At 43.9% G+C, this 26,417-nt stretch overlaps 1 protein-coding gene across 2 annotated transcripts in view; it reads right to left on the bottom strand.

The window, feature by feature from the left end:
* CLN3 (CLN3 lysosomal/endosomal transmembrane protein, battenin) overlaps positions 1 to 26,417 on the bottom strand; it is a 550,496-nt gene that overhangs the window by 6,436 nt on the left and 517,643 nt on the right. For both annotated transcript variants that reach the window (XM_085618893.1, XM_085618894.1), the window contains 2 exons: positions 5,762 to 5,902; positions 450 to 576 (listed from right to left, as the gene is read on the bottom strand). In XM_085618893.1, the coding sequence (XP_085475019.1) occupies positions 457 to 576; positions 5,762 to 5,902 (261 nt within the window). In that variant the 3' untranslated portion in view covers positions 450 to 456. The remainder of the gene's footprint in view (positions 1 to 449; positions 577 to 5,761; positions 5,903 to 26,417) is intronic.

Here is a 26,417-nt window from a genome sequence, read left to right as displayed (position 1 = left end):
TTACTTAGAGTCGTTTTGAGTCCGGAATGCCCATTTCACACAACGTGGCCAGGCGCCTGGTGAAGCTCTATAAACTGTAATATATAGCCACTGTTGTCTGTCCAAATTCAATCAGCCAGTAAAGGAGTAAGGAAAACCTTTGAGGCTGACCAAATTCTATTTGTTGAGGGTGGTGAACCGATTCCTAGGGAAGGAGGGTCTTAGCAAATGAACCAGAAAAGATAGAACATTTCCCTGCAGTCACCTTGACTCTTAACTCTTTGTGGTGTTTTTAATTCAGTAATAGGTTTTGCCTTTGTATCATATCACCTTAAAGTTACATATCTGCTTTTTACTTGAGTTCCTTGATGCTTGATCCATAGAAAGGTCTCTTCTGCTTTGTCATTAATAAGGCACACAGTGCATCACTGACCAGTACTGTGGAAGGGGCAAGGTGTGGACATGGTTACCTTGCTGCTACAGAAGCCCACAGAAGTATCCGTGCACGGGTATGGCCACAACCCCGGACAGCGAGATCCCCAATGTATCAGCGACGCAGGCTGCGCTCATTGCAAACTCTCGGTGTTCATCTGAACTCTGCAAAGAACATGGAAATAAGTAAAAGAAAATGGCAATGCAAGCATTTGTCAAAACAACTGCAAAAAGTCAATACTTTCGAACAGTGTTCGTATTCGGAGAAAGAATAATGATCTTGAATCCAGGTTTATTTTTAAAACCTTTTTTCCCTTAAATCACCTGAACATTTTATTTGCCTAAGTGAGGAAGAGTCTCAGCTTGCCACCAACTTGAGGAGCAATCTGCTAGATTGGGGGTCTTGTGGGAGCTCTTTGCAGTTCTCTGGGGCAAAAATATTTTTTTCTAAGCTTAAGTAAATCCAGGAAGATAGAGTACGTAATCGGGGGAGGTAGGGGTGGGTCTAAATGTATTTATTTATTTTATTTATAAAGTTTTATATAGCGCGAACATGATCCCGAAGGATATCAGAGCACTTCACAATTAAGGATGGTCAGGGTTAGGAAGGCGTCAAATACATATCAAAGGAAACAGTTACAAAGGTTACAACACAGCAGTACAATAGTTGAAGAAAAAATATATAAATTTATATAGCGGGACTGGGAGGGGAAGCAAAGATTAGGTCAGGGGGTATAAAACAGCAGTACAAGAGATAAGGGTATAAGTCCAGTATCTTCAAGCAAATGATAAGAGCCTAATTAGGGTAAAAACTTGCACATAAGGAATCTTTTTACTTCCATTTTGAAGGCAACCATGGAGGTGAGTCTGCGAATTTCAGGAATGAGAGAGTTCCAGATCCATGGAGCGGAGTCAGAGAAAGCTCTTTGACAAGTTCTCTTTTTGCGAAATATCTGTGGTTTAAGAAGGAAGGTGTTAGCACTTCTTGAGGGTCTACCACCTCCAGATTGTTCTAGATTTTGGCATAGGTATTTGGGGGTTTTGAGATGGAGAGCTTTGTGAGTCAGACAGGCGATCTTTAGCTGTATTCTTGCTTCAAAAGGCAGCCAATTTAGAGATTTTTAGAACTGGGGAAATGTGTGCAGATCTTTTTATGCCTAATGAGTTTCACACAAGCTAAACTGTCTATTCCCAATAGGAATAAGGCTCCATGAACCTTTAAACTACCTTAGTGGACCACATATCAAGCAACACGGCAAAAATTACTACTTTGCACTGGAGTTCAGCCTACTGTCAAAATCTTGGCTGTTATAACTCTGAATCTAAAGTGTAGTTTGTGTATTGATTTGCTTTAGTCCCTACTTCCTTTAATTAGACTGTGCTGGGCCGTAGATAAATCTCCGATATTCTTCCAAAATTACACCCGATATTTAGTTGACAGAAGATCAATTACTGTAAATATTAGTACCTTTCAGGAATGCCAAATTAGTTATTTGTTGAAATAAACTGTTGCAGCATATGAACATGCTTAAAAATACTCTATACCACGCTAATCCTCCAAAGCAACAAAAAAAAGTAGAATTTGTGTTTCCAGTCTAATCTGACTCCGTGGCATTGGCTGTCTGAGATTAAACAGTTCACCTGTCCAAATATTACTGGTCAAATCAGGATTTTGATTGTGGGTAACCTGAAAGGACACCGTCCCCCCTACACTTCCCAACAAACCAGGAATACGTTTACCTGCATAATCATCGATTGTTTGACTAACACTCCTCCAGTTAAAGGTGCAAAGCAGGCAATCTCAGGGATGTCACAAGTAGGTTTGACAGCAGTCAATAGGATAATCATGCAATCCGTAAGAGCAAGATGGGGGGGGAATGGAGATTTCACCATTAGAGGTATTCCAAGTTATATACTTGGACAGTGAGCAAGAGCTGTACAATCAATGAGCAGCAAATCATTAAACGTGGCAGGGGTAATCAATTTAACTAGCTTTCGTGGGGCAAAGACATTTGATTATATGAAGATAATGCACTCAAATCAATTAATGTAGCGCAAAAGGTTTGAGGGCAGAGTCAGCGCTCCCTTTTCGCATTTACTTAACTAAGTATATATGCTTGATAACTTTATGCTGCCACATTACTGAAAACACAGGTAAACAAGCATTTTGACAGCATGTCTGAGTAAATTACAAATATATAGGCAGGTTTGAATAGAACTATTAACATAACATTGAAATGGCAATCACGTCCAGATACATACATCTTACTATAGGGGAGAGATCAAAGCACAAGGCTGAGCATCTTCATTAGTTTATCCTAAAATCTTGCACACTCACACAAGTATCAGTCTATTTGTGTGAAGTTGTAGCAAACAAGAAATCAAGAGGATCATACAGTCATTGAAAATGAGGTAAATGTGTGTGCTTTTGGGCCTACTGGATTAAAATGTCAAAACATAGCATATCAAACATTTTAAGTATTGGCGTCAGAATAATTTAGGTGTATGCTCTTAAAAAGTATGTAAAGAATGTAGTCAAGAACGTTCAAACTACTCCTGGTGGCTGGAAGACAACTCCTGCACAGTTACAATATGTGTGAGGTACCACCTACCGATGCACGCCACAGAGAAAAAAACTCTCAGGTGCAAATAGTGAAAGGCACCGAAGTCTACACAGAATTGCAAGTGCAAACAAGTAAACACAACAACAATCACAGGAAAGTTGCCAGACTTTACAGTACTTCACTAACACACGGTAGAGGTATAGGTCATTAGCAGCTCAAGGTTCTCTAACACACAGAATGGGTACATTGTAGGCAGCAGTGCAAGCTTCCCTGACAAACAAAAGCGTCCCTTGTGTTTGAGCATCGTGAAGTTTATAGATTAGTAGTGTAACGAGCAGCTTTAAAACAGACCAGGTGCCGAATCCCAAACTCTTACAACCTCCTAAGGATTACGTTTGCAATAGTCCTTATCTATTACAGGCAGGTGGGTGGGTTCTCCAGCGCCTCTCACAGCTCCTCCCGCCAGGACTTGACTTCTCCCAGCCCCTCTCACATTAAGCTAAAGTTCTAGCCTCAGCTCTCCCACTTTACTAAAGTGCCCTGTGTACCCGCCACCCATATGTGCCTGGCATCATCCTTTCCCAGCTCCACTGACCCGAGCTCGGTCCTTGCTCAAGGGGCTGAAGTGCCGACTGAAGCTATCCGCCACCAGCATGGCTTGCAGGGGCGGCTCTTCCTCCTGCTCAGCCCCAGCTGGCCCTTGGCCGCCACTACTAAGGCGCTTATCTCCCCGACTTGCTACAGTGGCTCCCATGTCTAGCTGAAGCCAGAGGCCAAGCGCGATGACGTCAAAGACCAGGGCCACACAGATCTGCTGTCAGTGAGAGAGTGCCGTGGACAGGGAAAAGAGACTACAGCATACAGATATCAAAACAAAAGAAGGACATGTGTGGCGGGACTCGTTACTAGGCAACAGTTGGACATCCAATGTGCTCTTCCCCTGGTACTGTGAAACAATAAACAACCATTTGCAATTTAATAGGACTCGCATTTACGCGAGACCTATGGCATTGCAAACGGGACTGCGGCAAGAAGGCACGGACCTTCGCAGTTAAGGGGCCAGTAGCAATGGAAGGATACAAATGACAACATGGCCGTCATAAGGAGGGACTAACAAGCCTAAAACAAATTGGAAGGCAGCATTTAGGAACAACAAAGACACATGCCAATGAAAAAGATTGTCAGAGAGTGGGTGGAGCTTTCACAGAGCTTCCACTCCATACTGAATACTGCATACCTCGCAAAGCGAGCAGCGCATGCGTGCTGCCGCTATAAGCTGAACCTAAAAAGTGCTATCACATCTCTTTTAGAAGAGACACTGGCTAGTAATAGTTCACACTTCTTGCTCCTTACATCTGTCTGCTTATAGAATGGACCCTTTGCTGGAAGCAACATGTAAATGTAAGTGTACTTGTAAAGCGCACTGTGACTCCATGGAGTATCCTGGCGCTGAAGACCGCTGGGGAACCCGTCCTGGCTTTCCCTGTGAGATGGTCCCTTTCTGGGTATCTCCAAGGTAAAACCAGGCATCCCCGGCGTCTGTGGGGGGCTGTTGTAGAGATGAGGCAAGCTTAATGCCCAGAGTTGCCGAGTGTGTTCCTGGTTAGAGTAGGTACCGAGGCGAGAATTATCGAGTCAGTTTTGACCCTGGTCCACGACCCTGCCGCGTCGGGAATTGAACCCTGGCCGATTCTCTGCTTACGGGTCTGCCGCCTCTAACCAGTGAGCCACACCTCTCCACTACAACAGGCATGAAATAAATATTTCATTCAAACGCTGGAAGATTTCTGCCATATTTGTTAAACCAACGTCTGCTACTGGCTTGAATGGTAAGCAAGCTCTTGCCTAACAGGTATTCTGTCTTCATATTATTCAAGATTACTTAGTGAGATGCTATACAGAATGTACAGTGGCATTACACTTTTCTGCAATTCTAATATTTACTTATTTAAAGGTGATTTCTAAATCACCATATGCAGTAGAGCCGCTTTAAGTGCTGAACAGTGTGTGTGTAGGGATGGGGACGGGAGATGTCTGAAGATGGAAATTAAAGGAAGGAGAAAGGCAAGGAACCACATCCAAGGGAAGGCAGTGATGTAAGTAGGGTCGAATTTGATTCACAGCCTGAGCAGAACATTCCATAAACAGACAGTAATGTAAGGGGAGAAAGTCCTTACAAACGAAGGAAGAGTCTAGAAGCCTAGATGGTGCAAAAGGAGGAGGAGCAAGACTGTGACATTGCTAGAACTGTGGCTTCAATTGTATCAACAATAAGCAAGCAGTGACCTAGGAGATGCTGTAGGATCACACCTTCACAGTATGTTACTGAAGCAATAACACAAAAGACTTTCATGAAACACCAAGTATTCTGTGACCCAGCAGACACCGTACCTTGCCCCTTCCAGAATGTTAAAGAAGCTAACTTTTTGCTGACCTCGTGACCCCATGCCAAATTTGAATGTCACCGTAACCGATAGGAAAAGCGTAGCTCTTTATAAAACTCCCTACTGAATAAATACATTCACCAATTTCAATATTCAAAAAGGTGTCAATTTGTAACATAGAGAGGTCACTGTGACTACATGCTTTCCCGGAGTTATATGGATGCTGTGATAACGAGGGCACTGTGATTTTACAGCTTGAAAAAAGGACCAGCAAGCTGTGACATAACAAGAAAACGCTAACAATGCTGATCATTAGTTATATGATGGACAATGATCCTCCCCCTCATGTCCTTAAAGCAGAATACATCCAAAGCATGGCTCTCTCCACCCCCAATTTCTCACCTTCTGGGAAATGTTGTTGAACGTGTTGACATAGCCAGCTCCCCCAAGAAGCCCCTCGTACACGATGATGGCCATGACGACGTAGATGCTTGGCAGAAACAAGTAGTAGACTGCAGCCAGCAGAAAAAACATGTTCACAAACTGCAGGAGGGTGAAAGGAAACATTACAACACTCAGTATCTGCCCTATGCAAGGGGGTGAGCGAGGAACACAGACAAAGGTGGGAGAAGCACAGCCCTCACACATTGTTTCGTTTCAGATCTTCGATGGCTACAGAAAGTAATCTTGATTTAACGTTACCAAAATGAAAATAAATGAATTCCGAATATGTAATTTTGGGGAATTGGGAAATAACAGCTAACAGTGAAGACTTAAATCACAGACGCTTAAACTGACCCAAAATTGAGCATTTCAAGAAACTAAGAATGCCAGCTATATTTTCTCCTCCTTTTAAACAGGGAAGGAAAGTCATTAAAGTCAACCAATAACTGGGATGTATCTTAAAAAAACACTACTGTGGAACTCTTTGCAACCCCCCCCCCCCCCCCCGCGTGGGATCGGCCGACGGCCGCCTTGTCTTCAGGGAGCTGCTCGGGAGTTGGCTCTTCCCCACGTGGCCACCGTGCGCGGGCAGAGGTTTGCAGCGTGTCCCTCTATATGTGAGCATTTGTTTTCGCTATAGATCTGTGCCTGTCTTTGTGTGTTGCTTTGTATAAACATGTAGAACGGTTATGTTGTTGAAAATAAATAAAATCATCTTTGGTCTACATGTACTTGCTTCCATTGTGCATCTGTGTACCTTCCATGGGCTTGGATCTGTGTGTCTGTTACTTTTTTCCTGAAGAGGCATGTCCAGTGCACTACCATGTTTCTCGTCCTATGCCTCTGTCGGTGTCTTTGATCTGCATGTACTTGCCTCCTTTATGCATCTATGTACTTTCGGTGTACTTATGGATCTGTATGTTTGCCCTCTGCATCCGCTCTCTCGTTTATTCCGGACCCCGTGCCACTGCTGTGATCCCCAGTGTGGCCCTTTCTGGGCTCTCTCCTGCTCTGCCCCTCCTTGCATCATCTGGCGCCTCTTTTGCTGTGCCGATCCCCTGGGGCAGGCCTTTCTGGGCTCTTCCCTCTGACTCTTCCTCTCGAAGAGCCCTTTTTGCTCATCCAGAGGCCTCCTCCTGCTGCTATGACCTCAAAAAAATCCTTCACTCTTCTATCCCTCCACTGTCCTTTTCGGTCAAAGTGGCAGACTGGCCTGTTCACTTCTCGAATTCCATATTCCACTGTGCTGGTTCACCACTAGTCCTTTATGGGTTCCAGAGCAGCGTGCTGCTCGCCAGTGAAGCGTTTTGGCGCCCTGTCGGGGTTACCAGTGCTATATAAATGCAAACCTTTTCCCCTTCTCTACCCCTCCTCAACCCTTCTCAATCCAAATAACTGACTAACATATCCACCACTCAAATTACTTTCATGTTTCACCATACTAATTCAACACTAATTCTTATGGGTTCCAGAGTAGCGTGCTACTCGCCAATAAAGCGCTTCAAAACCCCATAGAGGGTTAGCAAGCGCTATATAAATACAAACCTCTTTCCCTCTTCTATCCAACAACCAACCCTTCTCTATCCAAATAACTGGATAACATATCCACCACTCAAATTACTTCATATTTCACTTTGCTAATTTTCAACACTAATCCTTTAGGGGCTCTGGAGGAGCGCCCTACTTGCCATAAAAGCGCTTCAACACCCATCAGGGGTAACAGGTGCTACATGAATGCAAACCTTTCTTCCCCTTTTATCCCTCCGCTATCCTTCTCACTCCAAATAACTGACTAATATTCACCACTCAAATCACTTTCATATTTCACCATACTAATTCAGCACTAATCCGTTATGGGTTTCCGGAGTAGCGTGCTTCAACACCCCATCAGGGGTAACAGGCGCTATATAAATACAAACCTTTTTTATCCTCTTCCATCCTTCTGCTATCCTTCCGAATTCAAATAACTGACTAACCTATCCACCCCTTAAATATTTACTTGCATGTTTCACTATACTAAATCAACACTAATCCTCTATGGGTCCCGGAGTAGCGTGCTACTCGCCGAAAAAGCACTTCAACGCCTCATCAGGGGTAGTAAGCGCTATATAAATGCAATTACAATACCAATTAACATCTCTAAAAGTCGGGCTCTTTTATGCCCACTATTTCTAATATCTTGGTAAAAGCAATTTGCTACCAACTACACACTTACCTTGACATCCTCTCCTTCCTCCATTCCCTTCAATCAAGTTTATGTTTCGTGGCAAATGTAGTTCCTTGAGTAGATGAGCGTGGGCCAGCTTTCTGTAGTGATAAAGCTGACCTTATTCATTGCCGGTATTATTATCCATGCTCCTCTTCTCTACAAACCTAACACCAAGGCATAGGTGGTAGGAACTGACCTTGGTAGTTTGTCCTTTCATCCTAGGGAGAAGACTGCCAAACTGATCTCCGAGTGTCCAGCTTTAAGGCACTCACTTTATTACCCACTCCCTTTAATGTAGACACATCGCCTCTTTGAAGGCTTATTAAAGGACATGCAATGGACCTGCAATCCTAAGGCAACAATCACATTTATAAAACCCACGAGGGCTCGAATTACTAGTAGTAAATATCGCGAAAATGTCTTCTTTAGTTGGAAAAGTCTAAAACCAAAATGATCGACCAGTGTTACCATTTGGGAATATATATATATATATATATTTTCAGCATAAGGTTACAAACAGATATATATATATATATTATAGTTAGGACCTATTTTCCATAGGAAATCCGCAGCGTTCTATTTGGAATAACATTGGTGCCGATTGACGAATCTTCGCAAACTTTTCCAAACTTTTGGCCAGCTCCGGTACGCTCCTATCCTGAGAATTTCACGGTGATTCGTCAAGCAGGGGCAGAGAAAAAAGGGGGGTCCCAAAACACGTTTTCCCCATCCATTTTCCCATAGGGCCTGTTGACGGGGCTATAGCCCGAACTGCTGAACAGAATTACACCATATTTGGCAAAGAGGTAGTCCTCAGTTCATACTCGTGCCTTTTGCTTAAATTGTGTAAGTCCGTTCAGTAGTTCCTGAGAAAATTAGAGTTAAAAAGATAAATATATCTGGGCGGAGCCTAACCACACATCTCATCGTGAAATCTGATTGGCTGTCAGTACTTCATCCAAGAAGTGTTGGCAGCCATCTTGGGACCAATATACATGATAGCACCTCATTAAAAAGCATTGCAGTTAATAGAAGTTTTAAGACTTTAGTTACATTATAAATCATTTGTTGATGGTACCATACTCATTTTAGGAATTGTGGTGTGTTCGAAGGTGACTTTACCATGTGAAAAAGCCTTCTGCTGTGATATCATGAATCATGTTTGAGAGAAAACTATTTTCTCATGCTTTTCCCACAGAGGTTTGGAAGGTGATCTATAAGCTAAACCGAGCATATTTTCCGTAAATTCACATTATCTTTCTCAGTCATGTGAGAATGAAGTCTGAGATTCTCAGTAAAACATGTACATCCAACAAGGGCAGAGACTGTCAGTTGATTCCTTTGTTCTACTGCAACTTCCCAGAGTGTTCTAAAGAACAACTAGATCGCTAACAGTCGTACCTATGACAAACGTATTGCACCTGAAGCCATCTTGATTGGAATAAAGTGGTAACACTTAAAACATTTAATTTACAAAGGAACAAAATGAGGGGGTCCATTTTGCCATAGAAATTATGATTAGTGCCGCAGAAAGAAAAATTAGGGCACATTGTGACTTCTCAAATCCTCTTCTATTTCATAAAAAAATTCTGACATGCAGACTGAAACATGCACTTTGAATATCAGCAGCAGACTTCCGTGGTGAGCAGTAGCTTTACTACAGTGATCTAATGAGCAACCAGAGTGCTAACATTCAGAATTTATGGCAAATGTGTGATATATCTGAATACCTTCTTGATGGAATCAAAGTAAAAAACCTGAAAGCATTTCCTACTGAGGAGACTGCATTAATGAGGAAATTAGGAAACTTCATAACAAATAAATCTCCCAAGATGGTAACCTTAGACAAAAGAGCCCAAATGCAGCACAAATATCACCCAGATGTAGCCCACATGTAGCCCAATGACAGAAGTGTGCAAAACACTTATTTTTTGTGTATTTTCAGTTTTATATAGTGCAGACTTGTCAGGTATTGGAGTGCTTTACATGAGCATTGGTTACATCACACAAGATCAAATTCATTTTGGTTGTAGACATGGGGAGATTAAGTGATTTGACCAGAATCATAGAATGTTGCTTTGAAGCATAAACTCCAACCTGGTTCCCCAGTTGCAAAGTCTGCAGCTCTGGAAGTAACACCACATCCTCTCCCCTAGGTGAAACATTTAATCAAATGGTCAACTGGATAAAAAAACAAAGATTACAAATAATTTAAAAGTTCTTTGTCGCTATTTGAAAACTCAGAAAATATGTCCTCATTTTAGTTTTTTAGAGCACTAACCATAATTTTGATGCAAATAAGACCCTCTCATATATGTAATTTCTAAAGGAAATGCTCTAGGTATTACAGTTTTGATTACATCAAGATGATGTCAGGCGTTCCACACTTTTGTAATAAATATAGAATGTTAACAATCTAGTTGTTCATTGGGATACTGTTGAGAGGCAGAGGCCAGGGGCGCGGACTCTGAAAATTGAAGGCAGGTAGGAGAGTGCAGAGGCAGCAATTTGACCACACTGGGCAGGCAGGAAGGGCAGTGGCAGCACAACAGACTATGGAGGTCAGTGGAAAGGGGGGCAGTGGCAACAAACCAACAATACGGGACTGGCAAGAGAGGCTGTGGCAATATAATAGACCATTGTGGGTAGAAGGAGGAGGCAGTGGTAGTACAACCATACATGCCAACACACCCGTTTCAGCCAGGAAACGTCCAATGTTTTTAAGCTCAAATGGGCTTTATTTGATCTATCTCCTGTCTACAATCTCCTCTTTTTCAATGTAACTCAAAGTGGAAAATCAATACCCCAGTTTTTTTTCAAAATCTCCCTCTTACCAAGTTCAAAATGTTCACAAGTATGGTACATTGGATCATGGTAGGCAGGAGGAATTGGGGTAGGGACATGGACTCGGATAACAGAGGACAGGAGGGACATATAGAGGTGCACCAAACTGACCTTACAGGGCAGGCATCAGGGTTTGCAGCAGCACAATACACCACACCGCGCATTCGGGACGGGAGTGCAGCACAACAATCCATAGAAAGCAATAGGGAGGGGACAGGATCATGCACATGGACAACAGAGAACAGAGGGGAAAGAGGCAATGGTAGCTAGCTGACCATAATGGACAGACCGGAGAGAAAGCTGCAGCATAACAGACCATAAAGGGCAGGAGGGACGGATTAGGGGCATTACAATGGAACAGACAAGTCAGGAGGGAGGGAATAGGGGTCTGCACATGGAAACAGAGGGCTGGGGGCAAGGGGGCAGGGCAGGAGCAGCAAGATGACCATGGAGGTCAGGCAGGATGGGCACTAGAAACAAGACACACCATGGAGAGCAACAATGAGACTATGATGGCATACACACAGAGCATGGAGGGAAGGTGGGAGGGGGTCAGGGGCAGCTAGCTGACCACACAGGGAAGGTGGGAGGGGCCATGGCAGCACAGAAGATCATGCATGGCAAGCAGGAGGGTTAGTGGCAGCACAATGGCTATGATGGGCAAGAAGGAGGGTGCAGGGGCATGCACAAAGGACCATGGAGGATAGAAGGCAGGGTCAGGCCCTGGGCACAGACAAGAGAGTTCAGGGGAAGGGGCCTCACAACAGACCGCACGGGGCAGGCAGGAGGAGCAGTTGCAGCACAACAGACCAGGGAGGGCAGAAGGGTGTGGCAGTAAAATGGACCATGGAGGACAGGAGGAAGGGGATAGGGGCATGGCATGTGGACAGGCAGGGTGAAGGTGGCAGGGACAGGTTACAGTCATCTGACAATGCTAGGCAGGTGGGAGGGGAGTGGCAGCTCAACAGAACACTCAGAGTAGATAGGAGTGGCAGGTCCATGGAACATGGTGGGCAAAAAGGATGGAGCAGGGGCATGCACAAAGACATCGGAGGGCAGGGGGAAGGAGAATAGGGGCAGCAAGCTAAGCACAGAGGCTAAGCAGGAGGTCAATGATGGGCCATAGAATTGGGCAATGGAGGGCAGGAGGAGTGGACTGGTACATCATGCTAAATGGAGGGCAGTGGCAGCACATCAGACCATGCATGGCAGGAGGGAGGAGGCTAGTCCATGGATTCAGACAACAGAGGATAGGGAGGAGGTGGATGGGGCAGCAAGCTAACTGTTCAGAGAAGGTGGGTATTAGGAACTTTATTGTTTTTTAAAATGTGTGTCTGTGCGAACTACTTAAAATATGAACAAGTATGTGGCATAATCTCACTTTTATTCAGGAAGAAGAGGACGTTTGTGACTGTGACTCCGGGCTCACTTGGCAGAAACACCCCCTGACCCTCCACCCCCCCATCGCAAAATGTAATGCCTGTGAAAAGGGTAGGTGTTATATAGAACATAGTCCTGAGAGCACGATTGAAAATGAAAACTAGATATAGTATATGGTATAAACTATGCACCAAAAAGTGTGATATAAGATGAACCGGGGCGTGAAATATAATATGCAATACATTGTGCGCAATGACAGACTCATTGGAGAGCGCGAGATAGCACAGGCACTAGCGCGTGCTATGCGATATGCGCCTTGGAGTGTAATATGCACAGGGCAGTGTTGTGTAACCTAACTAGTCTCTAAAGTTGTAATATAAAATATGTGCTGGGGAGTGTAACATTGCAAATGCACTGTGACAAAGATATGGATCCCAGATTGTAATATGTATGGCATAGCGCTGTGCGTTATAACATAGGCATCGAGGTAGGCACGTTAGATAGGGCAATATAACCCGTGCGAAGGCAAGTGTGGCATGACATATTCACGGGGTGGTGTTACAGTGCACATGGGCTAGAGAGTGTCATAGCATACGCACTAGCTGGTGGAATACAACACAGAGGTGTGTGGCACTAGGCGGGCACTGGTGGGTGTAACACAGCATTGGGCTCAGCCAGAAGCACGCTGTGACTCTCAAGTGAGGTTTGTCTCCTTTCCAGAGAGTAAAATAAAAAGTATTACACATCCGGCGGTGGATGTGTGTTTTATTTACCGTGAGGGGGGTTTCTTGCATAGTTTGTTTGAATTTTTGTCGAATCCCCTTTGAATGGCTTGGTGTGCGTGTGTATTAAATGTGTCCGTCAATAGCTACCCATGTTTGTATAAATAAACGACAAAGGTGTCTACTTGGAGAGTACCCACCGGCGGGGGCGCCGGGATTAGGCACGGTAGGGCGTCAGACACGTCAGAGCTTCACTAGCGGTGTAAATACATTCCACGTGGATTCATTGTATGCATAGTCACCTTTTAATGAATATCACGCAAATCGTCATGGTGATAGGTACATACGGTTTGTCCAGCATGTCCTAGGTGTTTCTATAAATATATATTTTTTTTAAATAATAAAACACCAAGGACGGCCCCAGGGGATGGGGTCCCCGGGGCCATAAGTGGCCTGAGGAGGGGGGCAACGAAGCCCCCCTCCTAAAGAATGAAAAAAAAAAAAAAAAGTCCATGAACCAGGGGTTGGGGTCCCCGGGGCCGATTAAGGCCTTGGGAGGGCCAAATTAATTTTTTTCAAAAAAAATAATTAGGGTGCAGGCCCTAGGGGATGGGGTCCCCAGGGCCAATAAATTAGAAAAAGAAGGGTTGCCACACAGCCCTCCTTCTTAAAAAAATAAAACACCGGCATCGCGCCGGAGGCTACGCCCCCTCCCATGCTCCGTCCATCACCACCCACTTTTGTACCGCTTTGTTCGCCATAAGTTGGCAGGGTATGCTCAGACGTGAGTCCCTTGCTCACTTTGCCACTGGATTCAAGCAAGCCTGGCTGAAGACGGCTGAAATGCCAGAAACCGGTCCTAGGAAGCTTGTTTCCGGTCCAGGGAAGGCATGGCTTGGCAGTTTGGGCAGGACTGTTCCCATGAGGCACAGGGTCAGACTGATTTGCATATGGCCATGTCTGAACTGGGGTGGCAGAGTGGGTCAAAGAACGGTGATGGATCAAACCCAGATCTGTTGACTGGGTGTGAGTGTTTGATTGGTTCTGATGCTCCGTCCATCACCACCCCTTTTGTACCGCTTTGTTCGCCATAAGTTGGCAGGGTATGCTCAGACGTGAGTCCCTTGCTCACTTTGCCACTGGATTCAAGCAAGCCTGGCTGAAGACGACTGAAATGCCAGAAACCGGTCCTAGGAAGCTTGTTTCCGGTCCAGGGAAGGCATGGCTTGGCAGTTCGGGCTGGACTGTTCCCATGAGGCACAGGGTCAGACTGATTTGCATATGGCCATGTCTGAACTGGGGTGGCAGAGTGGGTCAAAGAACGGTGATGGATCAAACCCAGATCTGTTGACTGGGTGTGAGTGTTTGATTGGTTCTGATGCTCCGTCCATCACCACCCCCTTTTGTACCCCTCCCTGCAGCACTCTGCAAACGCGGCCCCTGGCCAGTTGTAAGTTGGGGAATTAATTCCCCTTCAATACGGAGGGTCCCTGAGGGCCAACTAGCCCAACAGGTATCTTCAGTATGCGCCAGGGAGCTGCTTTGCAGACAGGTGTTCTGAGGCCATGCCCCTTTTTACATCTCTATGCAACGCAGCTCTGTGGCGCTTACTGGAGGTGCCTAGTGGGCTATTTTGACCCTAGGGACCCTTAGGATTCAAGGGGACTTAATCTCTCAATTTAGAACGGCCACAGGGCACGTTTACACAGTGGTGAAGGAAGGGGACGGGGCCTGAGGTGACGTGTGCAAACACACCCTGTGGCGTGTTTTAAGTTGGGGAAATAATTCCCTTTCAATCCTGAGGGACCCTGGGGGCCAACTAGCCCACCAGGTGCTTCCAGTAAGCGCCACTGCTCTGCGTTGCAGAGAGGTGGTGCAGGCCGTGCCCCTTTTTACACCTCTCTGCAATGGCGCTTACTGGACGTACCTAGTGGGCTATTTTGCCCCTAGGGACCCTCGGGATTCAAGGGGACTTAATCTTCCAACTTAAAAAACGGCCACAGGGCGTGTTTACACAGTGGGGAAGGGAGGGGACGGGGCCTGAGGTGACGTGTGCAAACACGCCCTATGGCACGTTTTAAGTTGGGGAAATAATTCCCCTTCAATCCTGAGGGCCCCTGGGGGCTAACTAGCCCACCAGGTGCTTCCAGTAAGCACCACTGAGCTGCGTTGCAGAGAAATGGTCCAGGCCGTGCCACTTTTTACACCTCTCTGCAACGCAGCTCTGTGGAGCTTACTGGAGGTACCTAGTGGTCTAGTTGGACCCTAGGGACACTCAGGATTCAAGGGGACTTAATCTCTCAACTTAGAACGACCACAGGGCACGTTTACACAGTGGTGAAGGGAGGGGACGGGGCCTGAGGTGACGTGTGCAAACACGCCCTGTGGCGCATTTTAAGAGGTAGTTTTAATCCCCTGCCGTATTATATACTAGGGGCTTACCGAGGAGGTCATGCTAATCACAGGGGGACCCCAATGCATAGTGTTCCCTAGTGTATGTAGGTGTTTTCACTGTATTCTGAGTGTCTTTTAACATAGCACTGGCTCTAGGACTGGTTAGTCAGACTCAGTTACCACCAGTATCCGTCTGAAAAAGTTGAGGGTACAGGATGATTTTGCAACAAGGCTCCTTTCTGCTCTTCTGTTTGTTCTTTCTGTACGTTATGCTTCTTCCTGCACTTTTCTTCGTCTTTGAGGACTTCTGTTGCTTCTTTCTGCATTTCTTTTTTTTCTTTCTGTGCTTTTTTTCTTCTTTCTTCACATGTCCTATCTCTGTAGGCATAGTTAGAAATTAGCATTTAAAAAACCTTTGAAATTCACTCAAAAAACCATTGGTTTCAGGCACGTTATAGTTAGGAATTAGCATTTAAAAAACCTTAGAAATTCACTGAAAAAAACCATAGGTTTCAGGGGCGTTATAGTTAGCTGGACTTTTCACTCGTTCAAAACCATTGAAATTCCCCCGTTATAGTTAGTTCAGCTAACTATAACTCGCGCGCCTGCAATGCACTGCTGATGACGTCACATATTACATTACTCATGACATGGTCAGTGACATCACTCAAGACATCACTGATGACATCTCAAATGACATCACTGATGACATCACTGATGGCATCATCCTTGTGATAGAGTGGCAGACCTCCTCTCCCCCTAATATAACCTTTGATACACACATTCAAAAATAGAAACAAAAATTTTCAAAACAATGGACATACCAATACCAGTTACAACAACCTATTCAGTAATTCTAAGATCCACATACACATCCACTCATTCACACCAACAGTCCTATACAGTCACTCATACATGTACTCACTCATCATATGTACTCATACACCTATACATCCTGTTACACAAATCCATAGTTACTCACATACATAGTCACTCATGCTAATAAAGAATCAAACATCCATTTACTTGCATATACAGTTATACACACACCACCACACTTACTTCTACAGAAACTTACACATACTTAGTCTTTTAAACAAACACTTATAGAAACACATACTTATTCATACAGGAACTCTTTCAATCTCTCACTCTCACATATACTCACTTATATACACCAATAGTCACATATACTAGTTTAAAACATATGTAGTTACTCATAAAGACACTATTGAGACAGTCATTCACTCACTAACACACCCATGCACACACTCATCCACCCATACAGTCCTGCACACATGCTGTCTTCAACACATACAAACAGTGAGTCACTCATTCATGCACCTATGCACTACGTAATACCCCCACCGAACCATACAGACACTCCGACACTCGAACTGATACTCAAAAAACCAACTAATAACCTATATAGACACTCATGTAGCTACTCACCAACCCATGCAGCCACTTATACACAAAGTGAGAGACTGATACAGATATTTACATATTTAAACATTACTCACTAAGCCATGTATTCACTAAGATACACTTAATCAGACACTTATACAATCAATTTTTCAAAAACAAATCATCCATTTAGACACTTGTATACCCATTTATTCTTCCATCGACCTTGAGATATACATATATAAAACATATGTAATTTTCAGAAAAACACACATTCACTGGATGATGTCATGAGTGATGTCATCAGTGATGTCATGAGTGATGTTACTGACCATGTCATGAGTGATGTAATATGTGATGTCATCAGCAGTGCATTGCGGGCGCGCAAGTTATAGTTAGCTGAACTAACTATAACGGAGGAATTTCAATGGTTTTGTACGAGTGAAAAGTCCAGCTAACTATAGCGCCCCTGAAACCTATGTTTTTTTCAGTGAATATATATATGTATGTATATATATATCATGTGATCAAGACCGCTGTGTCGGTCGAAACGCGTCTGAACCAGAATTTTGTTTAACAAATAAATCGAGCATGAGAATTTGAACCAGCATCAGAGTGTCCGTGTCTTTTGGTAGTACCGGCTGGTACTTCGGAAGGAGGATTCGGTATATATATATATATATATATGTATATATATATGCGCTGAACTCCAAAGTTTACGGCGTTTGGACACCACTGGAGGACGGACCACAGGTACGTGCAAAGTTACTTTATTGATGCTTCCCCTTGCATCCTCGCACTCGCCTGACGCGTTTCGATCCTCTAGGGATCTTGTTCACATGACGCGCTGTACAGTGCTTGATAGGCTTAAATAGTGTGTTACATTTTTTTCTCTATTTTCTTGTGTTTTTAAAGTGACAGATACGCACTACACCATGTGGTTGCAACCATGAACATAGAAAACATACCATATTCAACACAATGTATAAATAGGAAACTAAAAGAATAAAACCAATACAATGTTTCAATAAAACATTAAAATAGTTCCCCTTTGTTTCAAAATATAATACATTGGATTACTGAATAGCTGCCAATTCTCTGTGCAAAATATGCAAATGATGGAAAGTATAAGCACGCAGATATAATTCAATATAATTTAAAAAAAAACTTTTTTTTCATTTTTTAAAATTTCAAAGATTTCAAAAGTCCAGGTTTAAATACCATGACATGTATTCTGTTTGACGCACTTGTGTAAGGTCTTTTGTGCTTATTGGCATGCATCCATCTGGTATTTGTTGACTTCTGGTTGCTTAAAGTGCGTTATATATATATATATATTATTCCCATGTTTACAGCAGATTTTCAATTCACTAAGAATTCCAAGCGTACTTCTGGGAATCTATGGCAGTCGAAGAGTTCTAGGAAATGGAAATTATGCACGTGCAAAGGTACCGCAGTATACTTTTCCACATCTAACTTTTTCCCTTCACTGAGAAAATTTTATCATCATGGTGGTAACCTATTTCCTGACAGTCGGCCACTAAATAGCTATTTTGTAACTAATGTTCTTTTGCTGCTGCTGTTCATGGAGCACATGTGAGATTAGCTCCATGGAAGGCTTTGCAGCTTGTGCAAAATTCCCAAGGGTATGCTCAGGATTCCTCACAGAAACTGGCTTACTTATTACAAGCTACATTTAGACTTTGTGGGAGGTCAGCCTTAGTTCGCATCTCACATCAAGTCTGGGGCCTCTCTCTACCATAGTTTACAGATAGGCTCATAGGTAACTTGTTCATTTTGAAATCTGTTGCTCATGCCACTTATCACAGGCTGCCCCTAACTTATCACATTTAATGTCTCTTAGGAACGAGAAACCCTTTGCATGCAGACGGGGGCATTATTTAAGAAAGAAGTTTGATGGTAAAGCTATGCCGAGGGCGGGAAAATGATTCAAAGTTGTTATTGGGCAACGTAGGAGCATTAGTCATTGTCCAGTTCCCAGCACAAATTCCTTTGACATGATCATTCCCTCTAGCAGGCAGATATTGTGTGTCCTCCCTCTCCTCCTCTGCAAATGACCATTCATGGATCTGCAATCATCTGTAAGTTCATTAAATCGATTTTCTACTGAGCTTTCAGAATAATTGCATATATTTTCTGGATTGTAGCATACAGTACATATAATTTCCAAATTACGCAGAAATCCTCCATATATCCTGGTCTAATGCAACGGTATACAACCTTTTCTGCAGTGAGAGCTACTTCTGATCAGTGAAAATCAATGAGAGCTACTGAAGGCTAAGCAACTCATACATTGTTACCTTATACCCTTACAAACAGCTTCTTTGACTTTTTGTTGACTTAGGGCAGTATGACAGGGCTGAAATGTGTTAGTGAGAGTGAGGTCTTTGAGAGTGTGGTCTTTGAGGATGTATGAACATGTGTGAGTAAGATTGGAATATATGTGTATGGGTGACTGAGAAACTGTCGTATGTATGTGGCTTGAACAAAAAATCCCACATACTGCCAGGGTCTCCAGGCCCAATGTATTTTTAAATGCAACGTTTGCCATTCATCTCGCAAAATGGCCTTAATGGAGAATACACAACCCCCCGTAAATGTTATTAAGCTCGGTTTTGCTGAGATAATTCCTACTGGCCAGTGTACTTTGAAATACACAGTTCACCACACATTGTGCAGTTAAATGGGCCCCCTCTTATTACACGCTCGCCCACAACAGTGAAAGAAGGCCCCAGAAGTATTTTTGAATTAAGCTCTGAAGATGGCCCTGTGCCATTCTTTGATGTCTAAGCCACCCCAAAGCCCAGGTCTGGTTGAGCCTCTCTGGTGACAGCTCAAAAGCAGACATTGTGTGTTGTGCATCAATCTGGATGGCACCAAAAGTAAGGAGTATGTTACTTACCCTGTAAGAATTTATTCATAGCATGTAGTGCCATAGATGCATATGCTTAGTATTATCCTGCCCTCTAGTGTTAGGCTTGAACGATTACAAATTGTTTTTCTTCAAAGAAGTCCTCAAGTCACGAAGTATAGAGACTCCTCCTCTGGTGTGTATTGCGCATGTTTCTCGGATCCTTTGTTAGATCGTTTTTCGCTCATCGGATGAGCGTTAGAAAGAAGGAGTAACAGCGACAGAATAAGGAGAACATGCATACAATTTTGAGTTTTTGGTTAGTTCTTAGAACTAACGTGTTTGCATAAAACATTAAAGAATGGTTCTGAAGAGTGAGTGCTTGCAATTCACTTATTCTTTTGAGATGCGATTGCCACTAGAAATGAAACTTTTCAAATTAAGAATTGAAGTTGGCATAAATGGAGCGGTTCTAATGGTGGTCCGGCAGACGCAGCAAGACCGATGTAAGATGGCGGGGCTGCTAGCTGCTTTTACTGTGTTCTTTTTTTTTAAACTTTGAATTACTGCTGAAATACTGTTTGCTTTTGAAAATTGCATATTTGCACAGTTCCCCCTCGCCCCGTTCTGACCCGGAAAGTGCCGTTGTGCGGAGGGCGTCATTAGGCCTATCACTGGTGCTTTATGGATTGGGATTGTCGGGTGGGTCAGTGGGCAGGTCTTGGCGCGAAAGAACACTACAAGACCAGATGTCACAGCGCACGTGCAGCAGATGTGCGCAGCGGGCGCGCCGCCGGCGTGCCAAAGGCAAGCCCGTCTGCCCCCGTCCGCGCCTGGCCCGGGCCTAGGGCCAGAACTTCTGGATCTCGACACACTGAACCTATAAAAAAAAATCACATACTCCCGAGAGGAGCTAGTATAATGGAATTCAGGGCTTGCAACACCATGCTGTTCCAGACTGGATCCTCTGAAGGAGCCCAAAAAATGTGAGCAATGCATGTTGCAATTTAGCTTCATGAAAAGTAAGCAGAGGTCATCATTGATAAAACCAGCGCATTTGCATACCACCAAAGATACTAAAGCCATGCTAATTAACGCATGCTCGCTAATCAAACATAACACTGAAATTGCAGAGATGATAGAGAGCCATAAGCTTGACTTAGTCTTTGTAAAAGAAACCTGGGCGGACGCAACTTCTGATCCTGATCTGACACTCGCACTCCCCACTGGATTTACCATCACCAGAGCCGATAGAACATTTAAGCGGGGAGGGGGGCTAGCCATTATTGCCAAAGAAGATCTATCAGTAACAGGATGCCCGTCTGGTACCTCCCAGGATTGTGAATTGCTATCATTCCAGATACTGCTTAATAGTAATTACTCTTTAAATGGACTACTAATCTATCGTCCACCTAAGGCTCAGACCCCCTTGCTGGACAGAATAAGCCCTTTTCTGGAAGCCAGTATAAACTGCACAGATTACACAATCTTAGGAGATTTTAACTACCATCTAGAAAACATAGCTGATCACAAAAATACCGAACTCACTGACGTTATGACAGGTCTCTCAATGGAACAACTAGTGAAAGAAGAGACTCATGTTGCAGGGCATACTCTTGATGGCATCTTTACCTCCAATACCATGCTCAAAATACTTGAGGTGCTACCAGTCCCTTGGTCAGACCATAAAGCCATTATTTTTACAATTAAGGCATACGCTCAACAAACAGCAACAACTACCACACCTGTTGCATCCGCGTATCAAGACTAGGCCAAAATTGATACTAATTCCGTCCAGACGTCACTACATGAAACCAAGCCAAAGATGGTAGCAGATACGAATGAAGCGGATTATAATTTGACATCATGGGTCAAAAAGGCGGTAGACGCCGCAGCACCCATAAAAACTATCATTTCTAGAAGGAAAAAGCCTTTCGAACCTTGGTTTTCGGAAAAATTAAGAGATCAAAAACAACTATGCAGAAGAACTGAAAGACAGTGGAGGTCAAACTATGATCAGTCTTTAAAAAGAAAATATGCTCAATCGTTGGCAATATATAAGAGACTAATCATTGAGGAAAAAAGCAAATATTATACAGCTAAAATCTCGTAGGCCAATGAACTCCAGTAGGGAATTATTTGCTACAGTTAAAAAACTAGCCAAGCTTCCGGCCAAATCCAAAACAGACAGCAGCCTGGATTTCTGTAACACCCTGGGTCGGGCTTTCGTTAACAAGGTGGAGACAGTTTATAAAACCTTTTTAGACAGTAATCCTCCCTCTACCAAGTCTCTAAAGTCAGGGACTTAACTTTGCACGCCAAAAACCAGTTTCTCCTTCTCCGCCCATCGTGGGAACAGATCATCCAAACAGTAAAGGCAACCAAATCCGTGGCCCCAACAGACCCCGGCCCCCCAAAAATCTTCAACTTATTTCCTGTAATACTCAGCGAACAATTGGGTTTACTGTTCTTTGAGATAATATTGTCAGGACAGTTTCCTGAGGCTTGGAAGGTAGCTTCAGTACTACCTTTGTTGAAGAAACCCCATCTGGATCCGGAGGATCCCAGCAACTATCGGCCAATCTCCAGAATACCATTTCCATTGAAGGTACTGGAGAAACTGCTTAATACCCAGCTCACCTCTTATATCTCCTCAAGTAACCTTCTAGATCACTCTCAATAAGGCTTCAGAGAAGGTCACAGAACTGAGACCGCTCTGATTACAGCGACTGAGGAACTCAGAAGATCATTAGATGAAGGAGGGAAGGCCGCCATAATCTTGTTAGACCTATCGGCGGCCTTCGACACTGTCAATCATACAATACTAATTGACAGACTGGCGGAGCTGGGCATGCAGGATACCGCTACTGCTCTACTAACGTCATATCTTCCTGACAGATCTTTCTCAGTAGAACTGGGCGGTTCTAGCTCCAAAATTTTCAATCTACTGTGCGGGGTGCCTCAGGGCTCCTCCCTGAGCCCTACGCTATTTAACATTTATGTGGCTCCTCTGGCCTCGATGAGCAGGCAGTATGGCTTTTCCGTGATCTCCTATGCAGATGACACCCAGGTGGTCGTGTCAATAACTAACAACGAGGACGACACTGCTGATTGCTTTAACAATTGTATGTCTCATGTTAACATCTGGATGCAGACCAATTGTCTAAAGCTGAATGGTGAGAAAAAGGAAATCCTGCTATTGGGCTCCAACCCTCCAGTCTGGTCGTCGAAATGGTGGCCGGCTAACCAGGAAGAATGTCCAACACCAGTTACCAAGGCAAAAAATCTAGGCGTGATCTTTGATAATAGACTGACTTTTGACAGCCAAATCAATAATCTCTCTGCCACTTTCTGGGGCATTTTGAAAATTATTAGGAAGATTCGCTCCTTTATTCCCCCTGATGCTTTAAAAACTTTAGTAACCACCTTAGCGCTGTCCAGATTGGATTACTGCAACGCCCTCTATGTGGGGATTCAGACCCAATATCTACAAAAACTACAACGCTTACAGAATGTTGCAGCTAGATTGATATTGGATATTCCTAAATATGAATCAGTCTCACATCGACTAGGAGCGCTACACTGGCTGCCAGTGAGAAAAAGAATACAATTTAAATCACAATGTATTGCATTCAAAGCACTCCAGGGTACAGGTCCTCTATATTTGAAATCGCATCTGAAATGTTATGTGCCTTCTAGAAACATCAGATCCTCGCAGTCAAAACTGCTTCAAATACCCAGGTACAGACAGGCACGATGGGGAGGCAGAAGTTTTCTGCTAGGAACTGCGAAAACCTGGAATCTTCTGCCACTAGCGATTAAAAACAGCACGTCTCTCATTTCCTTCAAAAGATCATTAAAAACATGGCTATTCTCAAAATGACCGAGGAGACCTGCTAGTTAAGGTGTACCTGTTTTTATATACTCCAGCCAAGTCCAGCGCCAAGACGCCCTCGGGCAATCATTGCACTATATAAATTGAAAAATCAAATCAAATCATAGGCCTGGTAAGGACAATATTTAGGTTCCAGGTTGGGGCTGGTGGAGTGGAAGGAGGGATAACTCTTTTTAGCCCTTCCATGAATGTTTTAATGACTAGTATTTTGAATATAGACATATGCTGTCTGTTTTGCCATTGCCAATGTGGTGCGAAGTGCCTCAGGGCTCAGCCCTGAGCCCATTACTCTTCAAAAGCTATCTGGTGTCACTCTTCTCTGTCATTGCTACTTGGGAAGTGAAGGCAGTCTCCTATACGGATGACACCCAGCTGGTGATCTCTTTTGAGGGTCACTCTGCTGATTCTTTTACTAGATTTAGGGGGTGTTTGAAGGACATTTCACACTTGATAAATAATAACAGCTTACAACTTAATGGGGACAAGACGGAGGTCTTGTTCTTCGGCCACACATCTCCCCCCCCCCCTCAGGATTTCGGTGGCCAGTAGAAATGGGATCGCCACCTTTACCGTCAAACACAGCGAAAAACCTGGGTGTCAAATGGGAGAGAGACCTCTCTTTCTCGGCCCAAGTCAGTCATATATCAGCCTCATGCTTTGGGAAGTTGAATCTATTGCCAGAGGATTGCCGCTGGATCATAGGCCACGCAGCTGTGTCATCTCAGCTGGACTACGCAAACTGTCTTTACCTTGGGATGCCTGCCTATCTGATTAATAGATTACAGATGGTACAGAATGCGGCAGCAAGATTAATTTGTTGAGTTCCGTTCTATCACCACATCTCTCCGCACATCAGACAACTTCACTAGCTACCAGGAGCTAAAACAACAGAGTTTAAGCCCCTGACTCTGGCCTTCTGGGCTTTGCAAGATGGTGGCATCTTAAGCGTAGGCTCTGCCTATACCAACAAGAACGCACGCTGAGATCAAAACCCAGCACCTGCTCTGTGTACCTCGTTTTGCTAAGTCCCGTATGGGAGGCAGATCCTTTACTGTGGGGACGGCCAGACTGTGGAAATCCCTGCCTTCCCATATGCGCCTGATCAAGTCCGAATGTGAGTTCAGAAAGACCTTGAAGACTTGGCTCTTTAGCCAATGCTAGTACATTGGGCCACCTCTGCTCGAGGTAGTTGTTGCGCTCTACAAATGCTATTATTATTATTTTGCATGTAGGCCACTAATGCTACTCACTGTAGCCTATTGAATGTGTAAGCAAGCGCTGCCTGCTGCAGATGGAAAAGATAGCCTACAATATATTTTACTGTAGGTGATAAAGGCTGTATTTGTTTATTTGTACAGAACTGTACAAATCGTTCCCATTTGGCTGCATAACATGCTCTAGTTGTAGGCCTACGAGCTCATTTAAGAATATCCATACATTCTTGTGGTAACTTTAAATGCCCAAATTCTAGGATTTCAGGAGTCAAATCACTATATTGAGCTGTTTGGGATTGGATTGCATGACTTTCCCTTGTTCTCGAGCTAGTAGGTGTGGCCAAAGAGGTATTTTCCCATGTGGCACTAGTGGGATGGGATGGGTATACCCAGATGTAGGTCCCTTGCTCACCGTGCCACTGGATTCAAGCTAGCCTGGCTGAAGAAGGGTGACATACCCTGAAACCGGTCCCAGGATGCTTGTTTCCGGTCCAGGGAGGACCTGGCCAGGCAGCTCGGTCTGGACTGTTACCATGGGGCACAGGGTCAAGACTGATTTGCATATGGCTGGGTCCAAACTGGGGTGGCGTAGTGGGCAAAAGAACGATGGATTTAACCCAGATCTTTTGACTGGGGAGAATGTTTGCATTGTCAGCATTCCGTCCATCATTTTTTTATTTTATTTATAAATTTTCCAGTAGGTATAGTTAAGCATGTTTACATACATCATCAAGTCAATCGTACTTTTCACAATATACAGTTGGCAATTGTACTCAGCATAACATCATGTAATAATTAAGCTATCAATTATCCACCTTATCATTTCCTCAAAAAGAGAACAAAGACAGGAATCATGCATTAGGTTGGAATAGGTCAGGGTGTGTACGTAAATAGTCTGAAAGAGGTTAACAGAAATTAGTAGGCTTCGCAGCTGTGGGTAGCTCTTCTGCGTAGAGCAAAAAGTCATCCTTACAATATATAGAGTCCGATATCCAGCGGTCTACAGTTGGTGTTGTCGAGCTGTCCCAGTGCATGGCTACTCTCTGTCTCGCTAGTAGCAACATTATGGCCGCTAGCTTATTTCTCGCAGATTTCAAGCACGTCATACGACCCAATAGGCATACCTGCAGTATACACTCTAGTCGGCATTGCAGTATGTCGTTTAACAACAGGATCACCTGCTCCCAATAAGAGTGCACTTTGTGGCAATACCACACCAAATGTCCAAAAAATAACCTGGCTGAAGAAGGGTGACATACCCGAAACAGGTCCCAGGATGCTTGTTTCCGGTCCAGGGAGGACCTGGCCTGGCAGTTCGGTCTGGAATGCTCCCATGGGGCACAGGATCAAGACTGATTTGCATATGGCTGGGTCCAAACTAGGGTGGCGTAGTGGGCAAAAGAACGATGGATTTAACCCAGATCTTTTGACTGGGGGAGAATGTTTGCATTGTCAGCATTCCGTCCATCATTTTTTAATTTTTTTATTTGATTTATAAATTTTCCAGTAGGTATAGTTAAGCATGTTTACATACATCAACAAGTCAATCGTACTTTTCACAATATAAAGTTGGCAATTGTACTCAGCACATCACGTAATAATTAAGCTATCAATTATCCACCTTATCATTTCCCCAAAAAGAGAACAAAGACATGAATCATGCATTAGGTTGGAATA

This window comes from Triturus cristatus, chromosome 7, assembly GCF_964204655.1.
Source record: "Triturus cristatus chromosome 7, aTriCri1.1, whole genome shotgun sequence".
NCBI classification, from domain to species: domain Eukaryota; kingdom Metazoa; phylum Chordata; class Amphibia; order Caudata; family Salamandridae; genus Triturus; species Triturus cristatus.
The sequence above is the reverse complement of the archived record's forward strand: the minus strand, read 5'-3'. Positions and strand labels throughout refer to the sequence as shown.